Genomic DNA, 14076 nt, shown 5'->3' with positions numbered 1-14076 from the left:
GGATGTACAGCCTCAATGAATCCAATCATGAAGAAAAATCAGACAAACCCAAACTGGAGGACCTTCTACAAAATAACTGGCCTGGACTCTTTAAAAGTGTCAAGATGGTGAGAGCCACAGACAGACTGAGGCACTAGTCCAGCCTGCAAAACTAACTCATAAGGACAACTAGGTGCGAGGCCTGACTTTGAACTTTATCCTTTTGCTACAATAGATATTATTGGAACAACTGATGAAGTTTGAATGTGGCCTCAGAATTAAGAGGTCATAATCTATGCACGTTAATTTCCTGACTTGGCTAGTTGTGGTTACAGACAAAAGTGCCCTTGTTTGTGAGGAATATACACTCGACTGTTTGGAAGTGGTGGGGCATCAGGTTGGTAACTTACTATCAGTGGTTCAGGAAAAATTGAGTTCTTTACAGTGTTCTTGCAACTTTTCTACAAGTTTCCTTTAAAATAAAAAAATATATATATGAAAGAAGAAACTACATAATCATCATATAAAGGTATCATAACTTATTTTACTATTCCCCCATTACTGATGAAGGAATAAATGAAAAGCAATAAGGAAGGTTAATATATTGAGGTATATGAGGAAGCCATTTTGGTTTAAAACAGATTCGGCCTGACCTTGTTTTTCCACAGTGGCCTTCCAAGGCCTGTGGAGCATGCACTGCACATCTGCTTTAAAGATTTACAGGATCCCACAGCAAAGAATGCTGCCTTTAGAGATAGGGGTGAATGCCTCCCTCCGTATCAGCATTTCTATGAAGATCAGCCTTCCCTCCAAGAAACCAGGGTCAGGCTGACCTGCTGTGTACGCAGCAAAACATCTTGTGACTGTAGTACAAGAGAAAAAGAAGTATTCCTGTCACGTTCGATGTATGTTCTGAGATGGTATCTAATCACGCTGTACCCCTCGTTTCTCCGAGTGCTTTCTTCCCTGGTGGAGATGGTACTCCTGGGCTATGACTGGCTATGACAGTACTCAGACTGACTTATGTAAGAAACTCACCTCAATTTTAATCTATAGATTGATTATTGGTTACTTGTGCTGACACTGGACATTTGGGGGCTTTCATTTTTTCACGATTATAAATAATGTTATGATATACATTACCATATTAAAAACCACTTCCTTTCTCCTATTTTGGATTATTAACTTTGGATAGATTATCAGAAAAGGGATTAGTGGACCAAAGGGCACAAACATTTTAACAGAGCTTTTGAATATGTACCAGCCAAGTATTTCTCAAAAGATGTGAATCAATTTTTAATGCCATTTAGCAATATTTGAATACATTTGTTTCACTGCACCCTTATCAGCAGCATTATATATTTAACTATTACTTTTGTCAATTTAATAAGCAAAAAGTCGTATTTTAGACTGAATTGAAGTGTTTTAAAAAACAATGAACAAGGGTAAGTCACCATGGAATGAAAAGCTCCTGTTTTTCTTCTCCATTGTACTCTCTACTCCTACCACACTCACACTGCTGACTCTGGTCACCAAATGTGTGGGTTTTCCACACCAAGCAATTCTCCAATTCTCAGCTAGGCATCCTACGATTTAACTCAATTCTGACACTATCTACCTGAAGATAGTGTCAGATCCCACAGGTTAAGGACTTAGTCCCACAAGGCGGCCCCCACTTCAGAGACCACTTGAAAGTCCAGGTTGTCACCTGTACTTCTGACTAACCCACTGTGAATCAGAGGTTTTCACAACCCCCTCCTCTGGTTAGATCATTTGCTAGAACTGCTCACAGAACTCAAGAAAAACAGTGTACTAACTATTGCCAATTTATTACAAAGGACATTTCAAAGACATAAATGAACAGCCAGCTAAAAGAGATGCATAGGGCAAGGTATGGAATGGGAGGGATGTGGAGCTTCCATGCCCTCTGCAGACGCACCACCTTCCCAGCACTTCTCGGTGTCACTGTCCATTTAGATTTTTATGGAGGCTTCAATACATAGCCATGGCTAATGAAATCATTGGTCACTGGTGACTGATTCAACCTCCAGCCCGTCTTCTCCCTGTAGGTGGACAGGAGGCACAGGAGGCTGAAAGTTCCTACTCTAACGACAAGACTGGTTCCCCTGGCAACCAGCCCTCAACTTTAGGGGCTTTCCAAAAGTCACTTCATTAACATAAACTCAGGGGGAGTTGAAAGAGGTTTGTCATAAATAACAAAAGACACCTTCATCTTTCTTATCCACTTAGGAAATTCCAAGGGTTTTAGGAGCTCTGTGCCAGGAACAGGAACAAAGACCAAATATATATTTCTTATTATAAATCACAATCTCACAGTCATTTTTTTGGTGTTTTATTTTTACCTTGATTGCTTACCTAGAGAAGCAGTAGCATTTCCAACGACATACACGGACTTAGCGTTCCATTTCTCTCTCAGAGACTTTTCCCAGACTGTAACACACAAAGTTACACGTGAGCTCCAAATACCAGAGGGCCATCTGGACCGCTGCCCAGGCTGCCCGTCCGTCCTACGGAACTGCGGGTGAAGCTAACCAGGAATAACCACATAAAGAACAGCACCTCAAACTCAAACTCCATTTTTATACTGCTTACATTCTGCAGGCAAATTTTAAAAAGTTACTTTGGTAAATGTTTCAGCATGCCTTGCTTGAAATATCAAGTCATTTCCACAGTTGATACTAGAAGCATTTTTAATGTGTACTAGAAAACAAACATAACTCGAAGCATTCAGTTGCATACTGATACTAAAATTAAAAAATCTAGACTTTTAAAGAAAAAGTCACTGGTCATTAAAAAGAGGCAACTTAAATGTCTAATAAAGAAATACAACTGGTTTTATTTGAAACATAAATCTGAAAGCAGTCAAGAAACTGTAATATCAGATAAGAGGGCTCATCTATCCATTGGGTCAAAGTAGAGATAATAAATATCAGGTTCATAAAAAATACAATTTAACAGAGAACACTACCATATTATGGCAAAAAAAGAAACATCTTTAAATATGGATTAAAGAAATACAGAGAGAAAACGAATTGTATAAATATATCATAAGGCCACCAGGTGTTCAATATCCTTTTAGAAAACAAGGAAATACTAGTTCTTCCTTCTAAAATCTGATTATGAGCATAAGTTTCCCTTAAATTCAATAGTGTTCATCTACCCTTTACACTCCTATGGGAGATATCCTTCCAGACAGTCATCAAAGATTGAGTTTCACCTTCTTTCCTTTCCTACCGCACAAATGTAAATAATATTTATTTAAAAATTATCTGTATCATGTGAACAAACCACTCTCCAAGCCCCACAGCAGGTAACGGCTGGAGTGAGCCCTGGACAGAAGCAGAAAGCCTGACTTCAAAGCCAGCCTCTGCTCCTTAACTTGTGTATGTTTCTGGGCAAGTCAGCTCACCCACCTTGTCTGTTTCTCCAAGATAACTGGGATTAACTACACCTCTCCTGCCTATACCATAGAGTTGTTGAGAGTCAAAATAAGAAAATATATGGGAAAATGCTTTTTAAGCTGTAAAGCGCTATAAAAAGTTATGGTGTCCAGTCTGGAGTTTTCTTCCTTTTCATCATCTTCATCCTCAAATCACATACAGAAGGAAAAATACAATTGTAAGACAAAGACCTCTGAAGCACCACTGGGAGAGAATACATATGCTTCTCCACGTCGAGTTTTCTTTCTCCATTTTGGACATAACAGTACTTCCTTTTCTGAGCTGCCACACTGACTGGACAGCACAAGTCCTCATCCCTAAGAAAAGCATCAGAGTTTCTCTTCAACAGGGGGCAAATGTATATATGAAATCACTGAGAGGGTGATTTTTTTTTGGCTATAATGCAAGCCTAATTAAATGTAAAGGGAGAGAATAATAACCACTCACCACTGTCACTATTCAGTGCCCACCATGCGCCAGGCAATGTCCTGAATCTTCTCTTTGAGATGCAGACTCTAGGTGGAATCATAAATCTGCGACTTGCAGACCATGTGTTCTGGAGAGTTTCATACCCTCTGCTCTTCAGGCTGCTCATTTGTCAGTGGAAATACTAATTGTACAATCTCACAGGTAAAGCTTTGCGGACCATGTCTCGCACAGAGCAGGCCCTCAATAACTTCTGGCTAGTAGTAGGAGTGATGATCCCGTGATACAGATATCATCGTGCCCACTTTACAAACAAGGAAACTGAGGCTAAGCAAGGACAAGGAACTTGCCAAGGTCAGAATGGCCATCTGAACCCAGGCCTAACTGGCTGCAAAGCCCTTCTGGTAACCACCCACACCGCTGCCTTCACTCGTTAGTATAACCGGAGCTGCTTAGGCCTGACTGAGTGGTTCCATGGCCTTAGACAAGTGCTTACTCTTCCCAAGCCTGTTTCCTTATCTGTAAAATGAAGACCACAGTATGTGTGCCCCTGGCTAGTTGTCTAGGATTAAATGAGATAATGAATGTAAAGTTAACATAGAACCTGGTATACAGAAGACACTCCAAAAACGTTAGCTATGAAGCTGTTCCATCGAGCAGACTAAGGTGGTTGTTCAGCCTGAAACCCGGGCTTTGTTCATCTGTTGTGATGGAGAGAAAGGAGGGAGGCAGGAACCTCTAAGAGATGATCATGTCCCTAGGTGCCTGGTACAGCACAGACCGTTTTCTCATCTACTGGTGGATCTTCTCGTCATCTCTTTGAGGAAAGAGACTGGCGCTGAGGTACTCTGAGGGGAGGTATAACTACCTGGCAGGTGAACATCCATCTGGGAGTTTAGGTGGCAGCACTGGCTCCTGTTTCCCAGGGCAGTACCTGTGACATGGCACCACTAAGTACTCACTCCATCAGAACACTAACAGGTTAACATGTCATTCTGTGGGGGATGCTAAGAAACAGCTCATAAGAAGAAAGCTCATTTTCTGCTCCCTCCAAAGGTTACACAAATGTGAAGTAACTTGGTACCTAAATACTTTCTGAGCTAAAAGTCATTGCAATTTTCAAACCAGAAGTGCAGCTATTTCTGGAATCTAGTATCACCAATGGGAGAACTCAGAGTACAGAAAAGTCCAGTGGAATCCACAGCAGACCCACCCTCACCTTCAGTTTTATTGTCTTTCTCTAAACACAGCTCCACTGCTTCCACTGCTCGGGGGCTGGTAAAAATGAGTCCCCCATAGCCTTCCGGATGAGACAGCTGCACACGAAACAACAACAAAGACATATTATATGACGGTTGAGTTCAACATTTCCCAGAATCCCAATGCTTTATGAGAGTAGTAGGCAAACTAATTCCTTCCACCCACCCATCCATCTGTCCATCCACCCATCCATCCATCCACTCAACACTTATCGAGAGCTTACCATGTGCCTGGAACTATTCTAGGCCTTTGAGGATGGGCAGGAGAGTTCATTATTCATAGCATTACAGTCTAAGGGAGAGACAGGCAAGCGCAGTGTAGGGTGGTGGGTATAACTGGAACAGGGAGGGGCAGTGTGGGCTTGGTGGGGTGTAGGCAGGAGGGTAGGCTTGACCCGCATCTGGAATAAAACTGGAATTTTCAAGGGGCGATATCCATGCTGAAGCCCTGATTTTCAAAGATAATAATGATGATAAAATCTACTGAACATTTATTCTGAGCCAGGCGCTGGGCTGTTTTATACATACTCCTTCACTGAATCTGCGAAAGGCCCCTGTGAGATGGGTGGAACTGTTCTCATCTCATAGATTAAGACAGAGGCTTGGAGAGGCTAAGGAATGTGCCCAAGGTGAGCAGCAGAGCCAGGACTCACGCACATGCCTCTACGATTCCCCAGCCGAGCTCTGACTCACTTGCTACATAATGGAGCTTTACGGAGAGAGCTCAGTTCTGACCACGAGGTCCTAGAAATGATCTCAAATGATGAGCTCTCTGATTCCCTTTTAAAGCAATTTATAGAAGAGAGTGCCAATTTGGGCCCCTCTTACACAGTTCCCTCACCATGCAAACGCCGTGCATGGGAACACAATAGATGCCAAATCAATGTTTGTCGAGTAAATTATTGAATGAATAATCCAATAGTCAGCTCAAACCGAGAGGAGAAAACAGGAAGGCCTTCCTTTAAGAGCGATAGGCAGGGTTCCGATGTACACAGAGGCCATGGAGCCCCGTGAGCAGGGCTGGACACCCAGAGCCATGAAGCCACCCTGGCTCCTGGCCCATGTGCCCAGAAAGGAGCTCCAGGGAAGACACCTCAAGGCAGCTCTGCTCCAGTGACTGAGTGCATACGGATGGGGGTGGCCTAGGCCCTGAATCTTTACTCTGAAACATCTGGAAGGCTTTATTGGGATTGTCTCCAGCAACATCTATCACCCCCACACCTGGCAGCAGAACTGAAGCTGTGAGAAGAAGTCCTGGTCTTGAGTCCTAATACTGCCTCTTATTTGCTGGAGGCCTCGGCCGAGTAGCCCAACCTGGGGCCTCAATTGCTAAAAGGGAAAAAATAACACCTGTGCTGCGGTTCTGGCGTGGTCAGGGCAGCGGGTGGATTAAGTGAGAGGATGAATGTGAAAGGGTCTGAGCTGCTGAGAGCAGGCAGGTTTGGGCCCTCACCACGACCTGGTCTCCTGGGCCTCCTCACAGACCCCACCTCCAAGTCGGGGTGCCTTCTGGAGGAGCCAGTAGAGGCAGCCATCTCCTGGAGCCAGGTGAGGCCGTGCAGCCCTTGTTTTGAAGTTTCGTAGTAAAATGAGGGGTTTTACTTCTGGCTTGAGTTGGCAAGAATTCTACAGAAATCAAATGTGTCTCACTCAGAAATTATGGTGCTCAGACACGGACAGACCTTACCTTCTCTGAGAAACTGGGAAGAGACAAAAACTCAAATGATAAAACAGGGATCAAAGTGGCTTCAAATCCATATAATCCTAATTCCTGCAAATAAAAGAATATAGTTCCGGATTGGCCAGGGTTGTTTGGAAAATAACGGAAGGGTCACATTCACAACTCACTCTGCCGTTCCTCAGTTTCAGCAGATGCCCTTCCCCTCACTTTGTTAGTAAGCAGCCCTGTGCTTTACAGTCCGGGAGCCCCAGGCACTTACCCTGATGTACGGGTCCTGGCCACGGTCGTCCTCCTTAGGGTCCTTCAGTAAAAGAACCTTCATGATTGCCTGGCAGTCCTTAAGGGTGCTGTGACAGAGCAGGGAAGGAGATCTTCATTAGGTCTCAAAGACTCTTCCTGCACAATGTCAGACGGGATGGGAGGAGCACGGAGAAGAAGGTAATCAAGTGCAGGCTGATGTGGCCTCTCCCTTGCACACAATGACTTAGCGTTCATGGGCTCCTGAAGACCCTGTTGCTGATAAGGCCAAGGGACAGCATGCTGGCACTTGGTATCACTTGGAAAGGCAGATGAAAGTCGTCAGGGAAAGCCCGTGTCCTAGCCAAACATTTAAGGCTCATGGAAGAGACGTGATGCAACTTCTGGGTTGTACCAACAACAAATAGAGAAATGGGCATCTTATTTTTTAAGGAAATAAAAAAATTATTACTTCTATTTCAAGATAAATACACTAAGTTGCTAATAAGCTCTTTAGGAAATAATTATATTGACTCTTTTACTCCTCAAATGATGTTTTATAAATGCTGTCAAGTATCATGAGACAATCAAAAATTTTCTAACAACCTGGAAAACAATTTGTTGATATGTATCAAAAGTCTTATGTACTTCATACCCTTTCTTCCTATAATTTCACTTCTAAGAATAAATACTAAGGCAATACTCATAAATGTGTGCAAAGATTAACATAAGATGTTCATCCTGGTACTCGTATTTTTTTTATTACTAAGGTATAACTGACATACAACATTTTGTGAGTTTAAGGCATACAATGTGTTAATCGGATACATTTATATATTGCAATATGACTACTGCAGTAGCATCAGATAACACCTCTATCATGTCACATAATTATCAAGTCTGTTTTTTGGTGAGAACAATTAAGATCTAGTCTCTTAGCAGCTTCGAAATTTATAATACAGTATTGTTGACTATAATCACTATGTTGTGCATTAGATCTCCAGAACTTATTCATTTACTAGTTGCAAGTTTGTATTCTGGTATTTTTTATAATTGAAAATACTTGGAAACAGTGTCAATGTCCAACAATGAGAGAATGATTAAATAAATCATGGTATAGTTATATGAAATTATTAAATATTCATTAATAACTAATCAAATGGATTTAATCACAAAACATTAAGAAAGGCAGGGATCACAATCACATAAATAGTATGACTTTATAGATTTTACATATACATGAAGGAATATGCATTAAATACTAATAGTAATTATTTCTGGGTGGTAGGCTAGAGTGATTATTTTCTTCTTTGCCTCTTTCTGTATTAGCCACAAATTTTTTACAATAAACATCAAATTCCTTTTGTATCAAGGGCGGAAAAGCACATATAACTATCCCAAAGGCCTCAAAATAAATGCCGTGGAAGAACTGCAGAATAAACTCTGCTTGAAATGCAGATTATCCTCCTCTGAGTACCATTAAACCTACCAGTGTGTTACTTAATAAACACTATACAGTGGTTGATAACAGTCAAACAGAGTATACTGTTTGAAGCAGAAATGTGTTAACTCTGGGAGCCATTACTTATAAGTTATTACAGAATATATTTGTGGAACATGGTATCTATGGTTTGTCTTAGGAAAATTTGGTTCTAAATGAATTGCTTTGAATCTAAGCAACCAAACCTGGGTGAACAAATAATAATTATGAAATCAAGTTCTAATTATTGCTGCTGTCAAGCTGTTAGCTACAGAGACTGGGGATTTGGGGAAATGAGCAGTATCATTTCCACCATTTCCTGAAGTGACTCGGAATGTGTTTCACACAGAAATTAGGAATCTATCTTTCTGCAACAGTCGCTCTTATGTGTCAGCCTGGCTAGGCTACAGTCCCCAGTTACTCACAAATGCCAGTCTAGGTGTTGCTGTGAAGGTATTTGGGTCAGCTGGCTTTCAGTAAGAGAGTAGCCTAGATAAGCCGGGTGGGCCTGACTCAGCTGCTGGGAAGGCTCTAGAAGCAGAACCGAGGCTTCCCTGAGGAAGAAATTCCACCTATTGATTCTGTTTCTCTACTTGAACCCTGACTGATACACCTTCCAATCTGGGAGCTCCAGGAATCTAGTATGTCACTGATTGGCAGGTAAAACGGCATTTTCTGCTAAAGCATAAAACTTTCTGGGGCACACAAAGCAAGCAACCATTGTGGGGATTAAAAAGTGGTCCTTGCTGTTGGAAACAGGCAATCCTGCGGCCACAGACCTCTGCTCAGCCCTACCACGTCCCTGCCATGGTTCCAGGCTCTGGGATACAGATACCCACGTTTTCAAAGGCTATGTTAGTATTGCTTTCAAATACCAGGTGCCAATCCAACACAAAAGTGTTTCTATCGAGTTCTCAGGCAGTGACACCCAGAATGTCCCTCAGGGAGATTAAGTCTGCACTATTCATTGGGGGAATGAGGAAGTACAAGTTCAAGCACTACTGAGTGCCATGAGGTGATATTGTAGAGGTGACTGGGGTGCTGACAGCTAGTTACCTCTCCAGGGGCACCTCTCTGAGAAGATGACATCTGAGTTGAGATCTGTGACAATAACTGTAAGGAGAAATGAAGGAGTGACACCTGAGTTGAGATCTGAGTGACAACAGCCATATGGAGAAATGTTCAAGTGTCAGAAAGGGGACTGGGGTGTCCCCGGGAGAGAAGGGTAGGTGTGGCTCAAGTGGAAAGGACAAGCTGGATTTTGGATTCCATGAGAAATGGGAATCCACTGAAAGGTTTAAGCCGTTCACCTGGATGAGATGGGATACCACTGGAGGATTATGAGCAGAGTGGCATGCTCTGACTTATATTTTAGTAGGAGCACTTGCAGCTGTGTGGAGAAAAGACTGAAGGTAGAAAGGAGCAAAGACAGGGAGGTGACTCGAACAGTGTGAATAAGAGATGATATGGGGTTGGACTAGACTGGTGGGTGAAGTGGGGAAAAGTGATTGCACTTGGATATATTAGGAAAGTGGAGCCAACAGCATTCATCTGGACTGGACACAGGGTAGAGAGAGTCAAGGATGACCTCAAGGTTTGTAACCTGAACAACTGGAAGAATGGGAGGTGTGTCAGGAGAGGGAGAATGGGAGTGGGGACAAAAGGTTCACGTTGGACATACTATATTTGAGAATGCCTATTCTCCAACAACGTGCCCCAGCCCATCTGTGTACTATGAATAGGTTTACAGGTGTGCCTGAAGTCTTGAGCCTCTCAGCCCTCGGGGCAGTAGGGTAGGGCCCAGCCAGAACCACATTGCCATTCTCACCCACCCACTCCAGCCAGGGTTGGCTGCCTTTAGCTGTAAATTATAAACCCCCATCTATTTACTGCAATGCACTGTATGAATATTATCATTTCCTAGGTGTGTCATAATGTTAAAAAAGTTGGAGAGTATTGGCATTGTACATCCAATGGAAAAATCATTAGGCAATTTGGCTTCAGGGAGGAGTCAGGTCAAAGGACAAAGATTTGGGAGTTGTCAGTGTACAGATGGTAATTAAAGTCCTAGGACCCAGTGAGATTGTGGAGAGAAAAGAAGAGGGCCCAGGACAGGGCCCTAAAGTACTCACACAATGTCAGAGCACGTCAGGGGCAGAGGGTAGAGGAGACCCTGGCAAAGGAGAAGGAAGACAGACTGGAGTGTGTCTTAGTCTGCTTGGGCTGCCATAACAATACTACAGACTGGGGAGCTTAAACAACATGTCTTTTCTCACAGTCCTGGAGGCTGGAAGTCAAGGCGTTGTCAGAGTTGGATCCTGGTAAGGCGCTTCTTCCTGGCTTATAGATGCCACCTTCTTGCTGTGTTCACAGAGAGATCCCTGGTGTCTCTTCCTCCTCTTATAAGGACATCAGTCCTATTGGATTAGGGCCTCACCCTCATGACCTCATTTAACCTCATCACCTGTTTAAAGGCCCTGTCTCCAAATATAGTCACATTGGCAGTTAGGGCTTCAACCTATGAATTTTGGGGGACACAATTCAGTTCCTTACAGAGTGAGTTACACAACAAACTGGATGTAAAGATCTAGGGACAGTAAGTGTAGATAACTTAGTTTTGCTACGAAGACGAAGAGAGAAATAAGGCTGTAACTGGAGGCAGGCAGTGGGATCAGGAGAGGTGCCAGAGCTGTGTCTGCCCTGCCGCCCAACCCCCTTCCCCACATATGGGAGATAGTAGAGCCAGAGCAGGCAGAGAGGCAAGTTCCAGATCATTAGCAAGTCAGAGAAGAAGGCCATGCAATGCATTTGGGGAGCAACTAAGCACAGCCCTTTGGCACAACTTACTCCTTGGAGTTCCTGGTGCACCTTGTTCTGCCTTGCCCACCTTACAGAAGCTCCTGAATTTTAGCAACAAGGAGAACTAAGAGAGGACAAGCTGGCTCTCAGTTAGGCAGGTAAGGGGCTCTGCTGTATTGCTGTCTTTACCCAAGAAACACTGAGCCTCTTCTGTGTGATGCTGGGCAAGGGACAAGTAAGACTTAGTGTCCACCCTCAAGGAGCTCCAAGGCTGATGCGGGGAAGACTGACAACCACAGAACTGTGAGCTAAGGGGTGAGAGAGACACAAAGTACTTCCCACCACAAACCACCAGGGTTCAGAAGAAAGGCTTAAAAAGTTTGCCTCTGGGCCTGGGGCTCCTCTGATGCAGAATTCATATTCTGCTGGGGTAGGAGATGATTTAGGGTGAAATATGCATATTCCAGCTACTTTGTAATCGAAAGTCTGGTTGGATTAACTAAAGCATCAGATTCATGCTGAACAGGCTGAAGTTGGGCAAAGGCAGCTGAGATGCTTTCACTGACTAGAGCCCAGAGTACTCTAGGGACTGGGGCAGGCGAGAGTTCACAAAAAGTGCACAAACCCCTTCTCAGCCATACGTGGCTCCATCCAGTGTCCATCTCTGCACAGAACTCCTTTAGTTGTCCAGAAGTTCAAATACCCATCATCCGATCACTTGCTATGAAGAACAAGCAGTAAAATAACAAATCCCTGCACTTGGCCTCTGTCAGATGGAAGCCAAAATTTATATGTTGAAGTCTTAACCCCCAGTACCTCAGAATGTGACCTTATTTGGAAATAGTGTCTTTGCAGATACAGCCAAGTTAAAGTGAGGTCATTAGGGTGGGCCCTAATCCAATATGACTGGTGTCCTTATAAAAACGGAAAATTTGGACACACACACACACACACGGAAAACACCATGTGAAGATGAAGGCAGAGATCAGGGTGACGCATCTACTAGCCAAGGCATGCCAAGATTGCTGGTAAGACCACCAGAAGCCAGGGGAGAGGCACGAACAGATTCTGTCTCACAGCCCTCAGAAGGAAACAGCCCTGCCGACACCTTGATCTTAGAATTCTAGCTTCCAGAACTGGGAGACAATGAATTTCTGCTGTGTATTACTCAGTTTGTGGTACTTTGTTACGGCAGCCCTGGGACACTAACACAGCCTCACTGGAGTTGAAGCTATAGGTGTGGTGGAAATAGATCATGCCCACAGGGGAATTCTTTTCTCCCTGCACTTCCGTGACCAAGTTGAAAGCTCCCTGCTCCAGGAAACTCCTGTTACCTGCACTGCAGCAAGAAGAGGAGGAAGGCAGGAACAGGAGACAGGCAGCAGTATCCTTAGGCTTAAAGCACCAAGAATTGTATGTGAGCCATTTTGGATTTCGAGAAAAGGTGTGGTGAAGTGGAAGGTGCTTGCACTGGAGGGCCAAGGCCTGGCCTCTTATCTAGGCTGCTCTTCTCTTGGTCTCCATTCCTGCATCTGTGACACCGGCTGGGTCCTCTGAACCACCGCGGCTTTTCTGGGCACTTTCTTCCCCATAATAGATGCTCAGGAAATACTCGTTCACACTGTGAGAAAACAACACTTTAGATTTACACTTTAGCATCTTTGGAGCAGGGGAAACGATGCCTTTTCCTTAAAGAAACAGGGAACTGACTTGATTAAGGCCACTTTGCTGGTAAGAAAGAACCATGTCTCAAACCCACACTTTCTGTGTCCTGATGCTCTGAGTATCAGTAATAACAACAGCTGCTCTTTCCTTGAGGACTTACTCTGTGTCACTGACGAGGCTAAGCATTTTACATGCAAGACCTCAATCCTTACTTAAACCTACAGTGAAGGTATTGTCCTTATTTTACAGAAGAGGAAACCAAAGCTCTAAGAGGTCTGAGTCACTTGCTCAAGGTCACAGAGCATAGTAAGTGGCAGAGATGGAATTTAATCCAGGTCTGAAGCCAACGTCCACTCTCCTAAGCACTTGCTACTACCTCTCTGCTCCTTTAAGATAAATTCTGAGCTAAGGGTGAAGATTGAGCAATCTAGTCCCTGAGTGAGTTCAGTTCCCTGGGGTTGGTGCTGTATTTCCTTGAATGACAAAACCACAGGCAGTCTATTTATTCACGTCTGCTACTCTAGTTCACACTCTGATCTTGAATCCACACTGGGAACCAATCTGAGGGCACAAAGTAAAGTTCCCCCCATCTTCTCTTATCAAAGCTTATTTCTTATCATCAAAGAAATGGAAAATTTGAAAACTACAAAAAAGTATAGTTCGTCAAGAAATTAAAATAGAATCACCATATGATCCAGCAATTCCACTTCTGGATATGTACTCAAAAGAACTGAAAGCAGGGACTTGAACAGATATTTGTGCACCCATGCTCATGGCAGCATTATTCACAATAGTGAAAAGGTGGAAGCAACTCAACTGTCTATCCGTGGATAAATGGATAAACAAAATGTGGTATATACATAAAATGGAATATTATTCAGCCTTTCAAAGGAAGGAAATTCTGACACACATACAAGACGGATGAACCCTGAAGACTTTACGCTAAGTGAAATATGCCAGTCACAAAAGGACAAATACTCTATGATTCCACTTATATGAGGTACCTAGGATAGCTAATTTCATACAGAAAGTAGACTGGTAGTGTCCAGAGGCTGGAAGAGTGGGAAATGGGGAGTTACTGTTTAATGG

The 14076-nt window shown here is 43.4% G+C and overlaps 1 protein-coding gene across 26 annotated transcripts in view; it reads right to left on the bottom strand.

Moving 5' to 3' along the window:
- UROS (uroporphyrinogen III synthase) overlaps window positions 1–14076 on the bottom strand; it is a 41831-nt gene that overhangs the window by 25922 nt on the left and 1833 nt on the right. For 7 of the 26 annotated variants that reach the window (XR_011525535.1, XR_011525575.1, XR_011525546.1 and 4 more), the window contains exons 2-5: window positions 7066–7153; window positions 6813–6896; window positions 5086–5182; window positions 2356–2430 (exon numbers count right to left, since the gene is read on the bottom strand). Coding sequence is in view for 12 of the 26 variants with exons in the window: in XM_008525891.2 (XP_008524113.1) it covers window positions 2356–2430; window positions 5086–5182; window positions 6813–6896; window positions 7066–7128 (319 nt within the window). In the remaining 14 variants the exon portion in view is untranslated. Of the gene's footprint in view, window positions 1–2355; window positions 2431–5085; window positions 5183–6812; window positions 6897–7065; window positions 7448–12656; window positions 12944–14076 lie in introns of all 26 variants that reach the window. The other 19 variants (XR_011525565.1, XR_011525608.1, XR_011525619.1 and 16 more) reach the window with 7 other exon arrangements.

This window comes from Equus przewalskii, chromosome 1 (assembly GCF_037783145.1).
Source record: "Equus przewalskii isolate Varuska chromosome 1, EquPr2, whole genome shotgun sequence".
Classification (NCBI taxonomy): domain Eukaryota; kingdom Metazoa; phylum Chordata; class Mammalia; order Perissodactyla; family Equidae; genus Equus; species Equus przewalskii.
The sequence above is the reverse complement of the archived record's forward strand: the minus strand, read 5'-3'. Positions and strand labels throughout refer to the sequence as shown.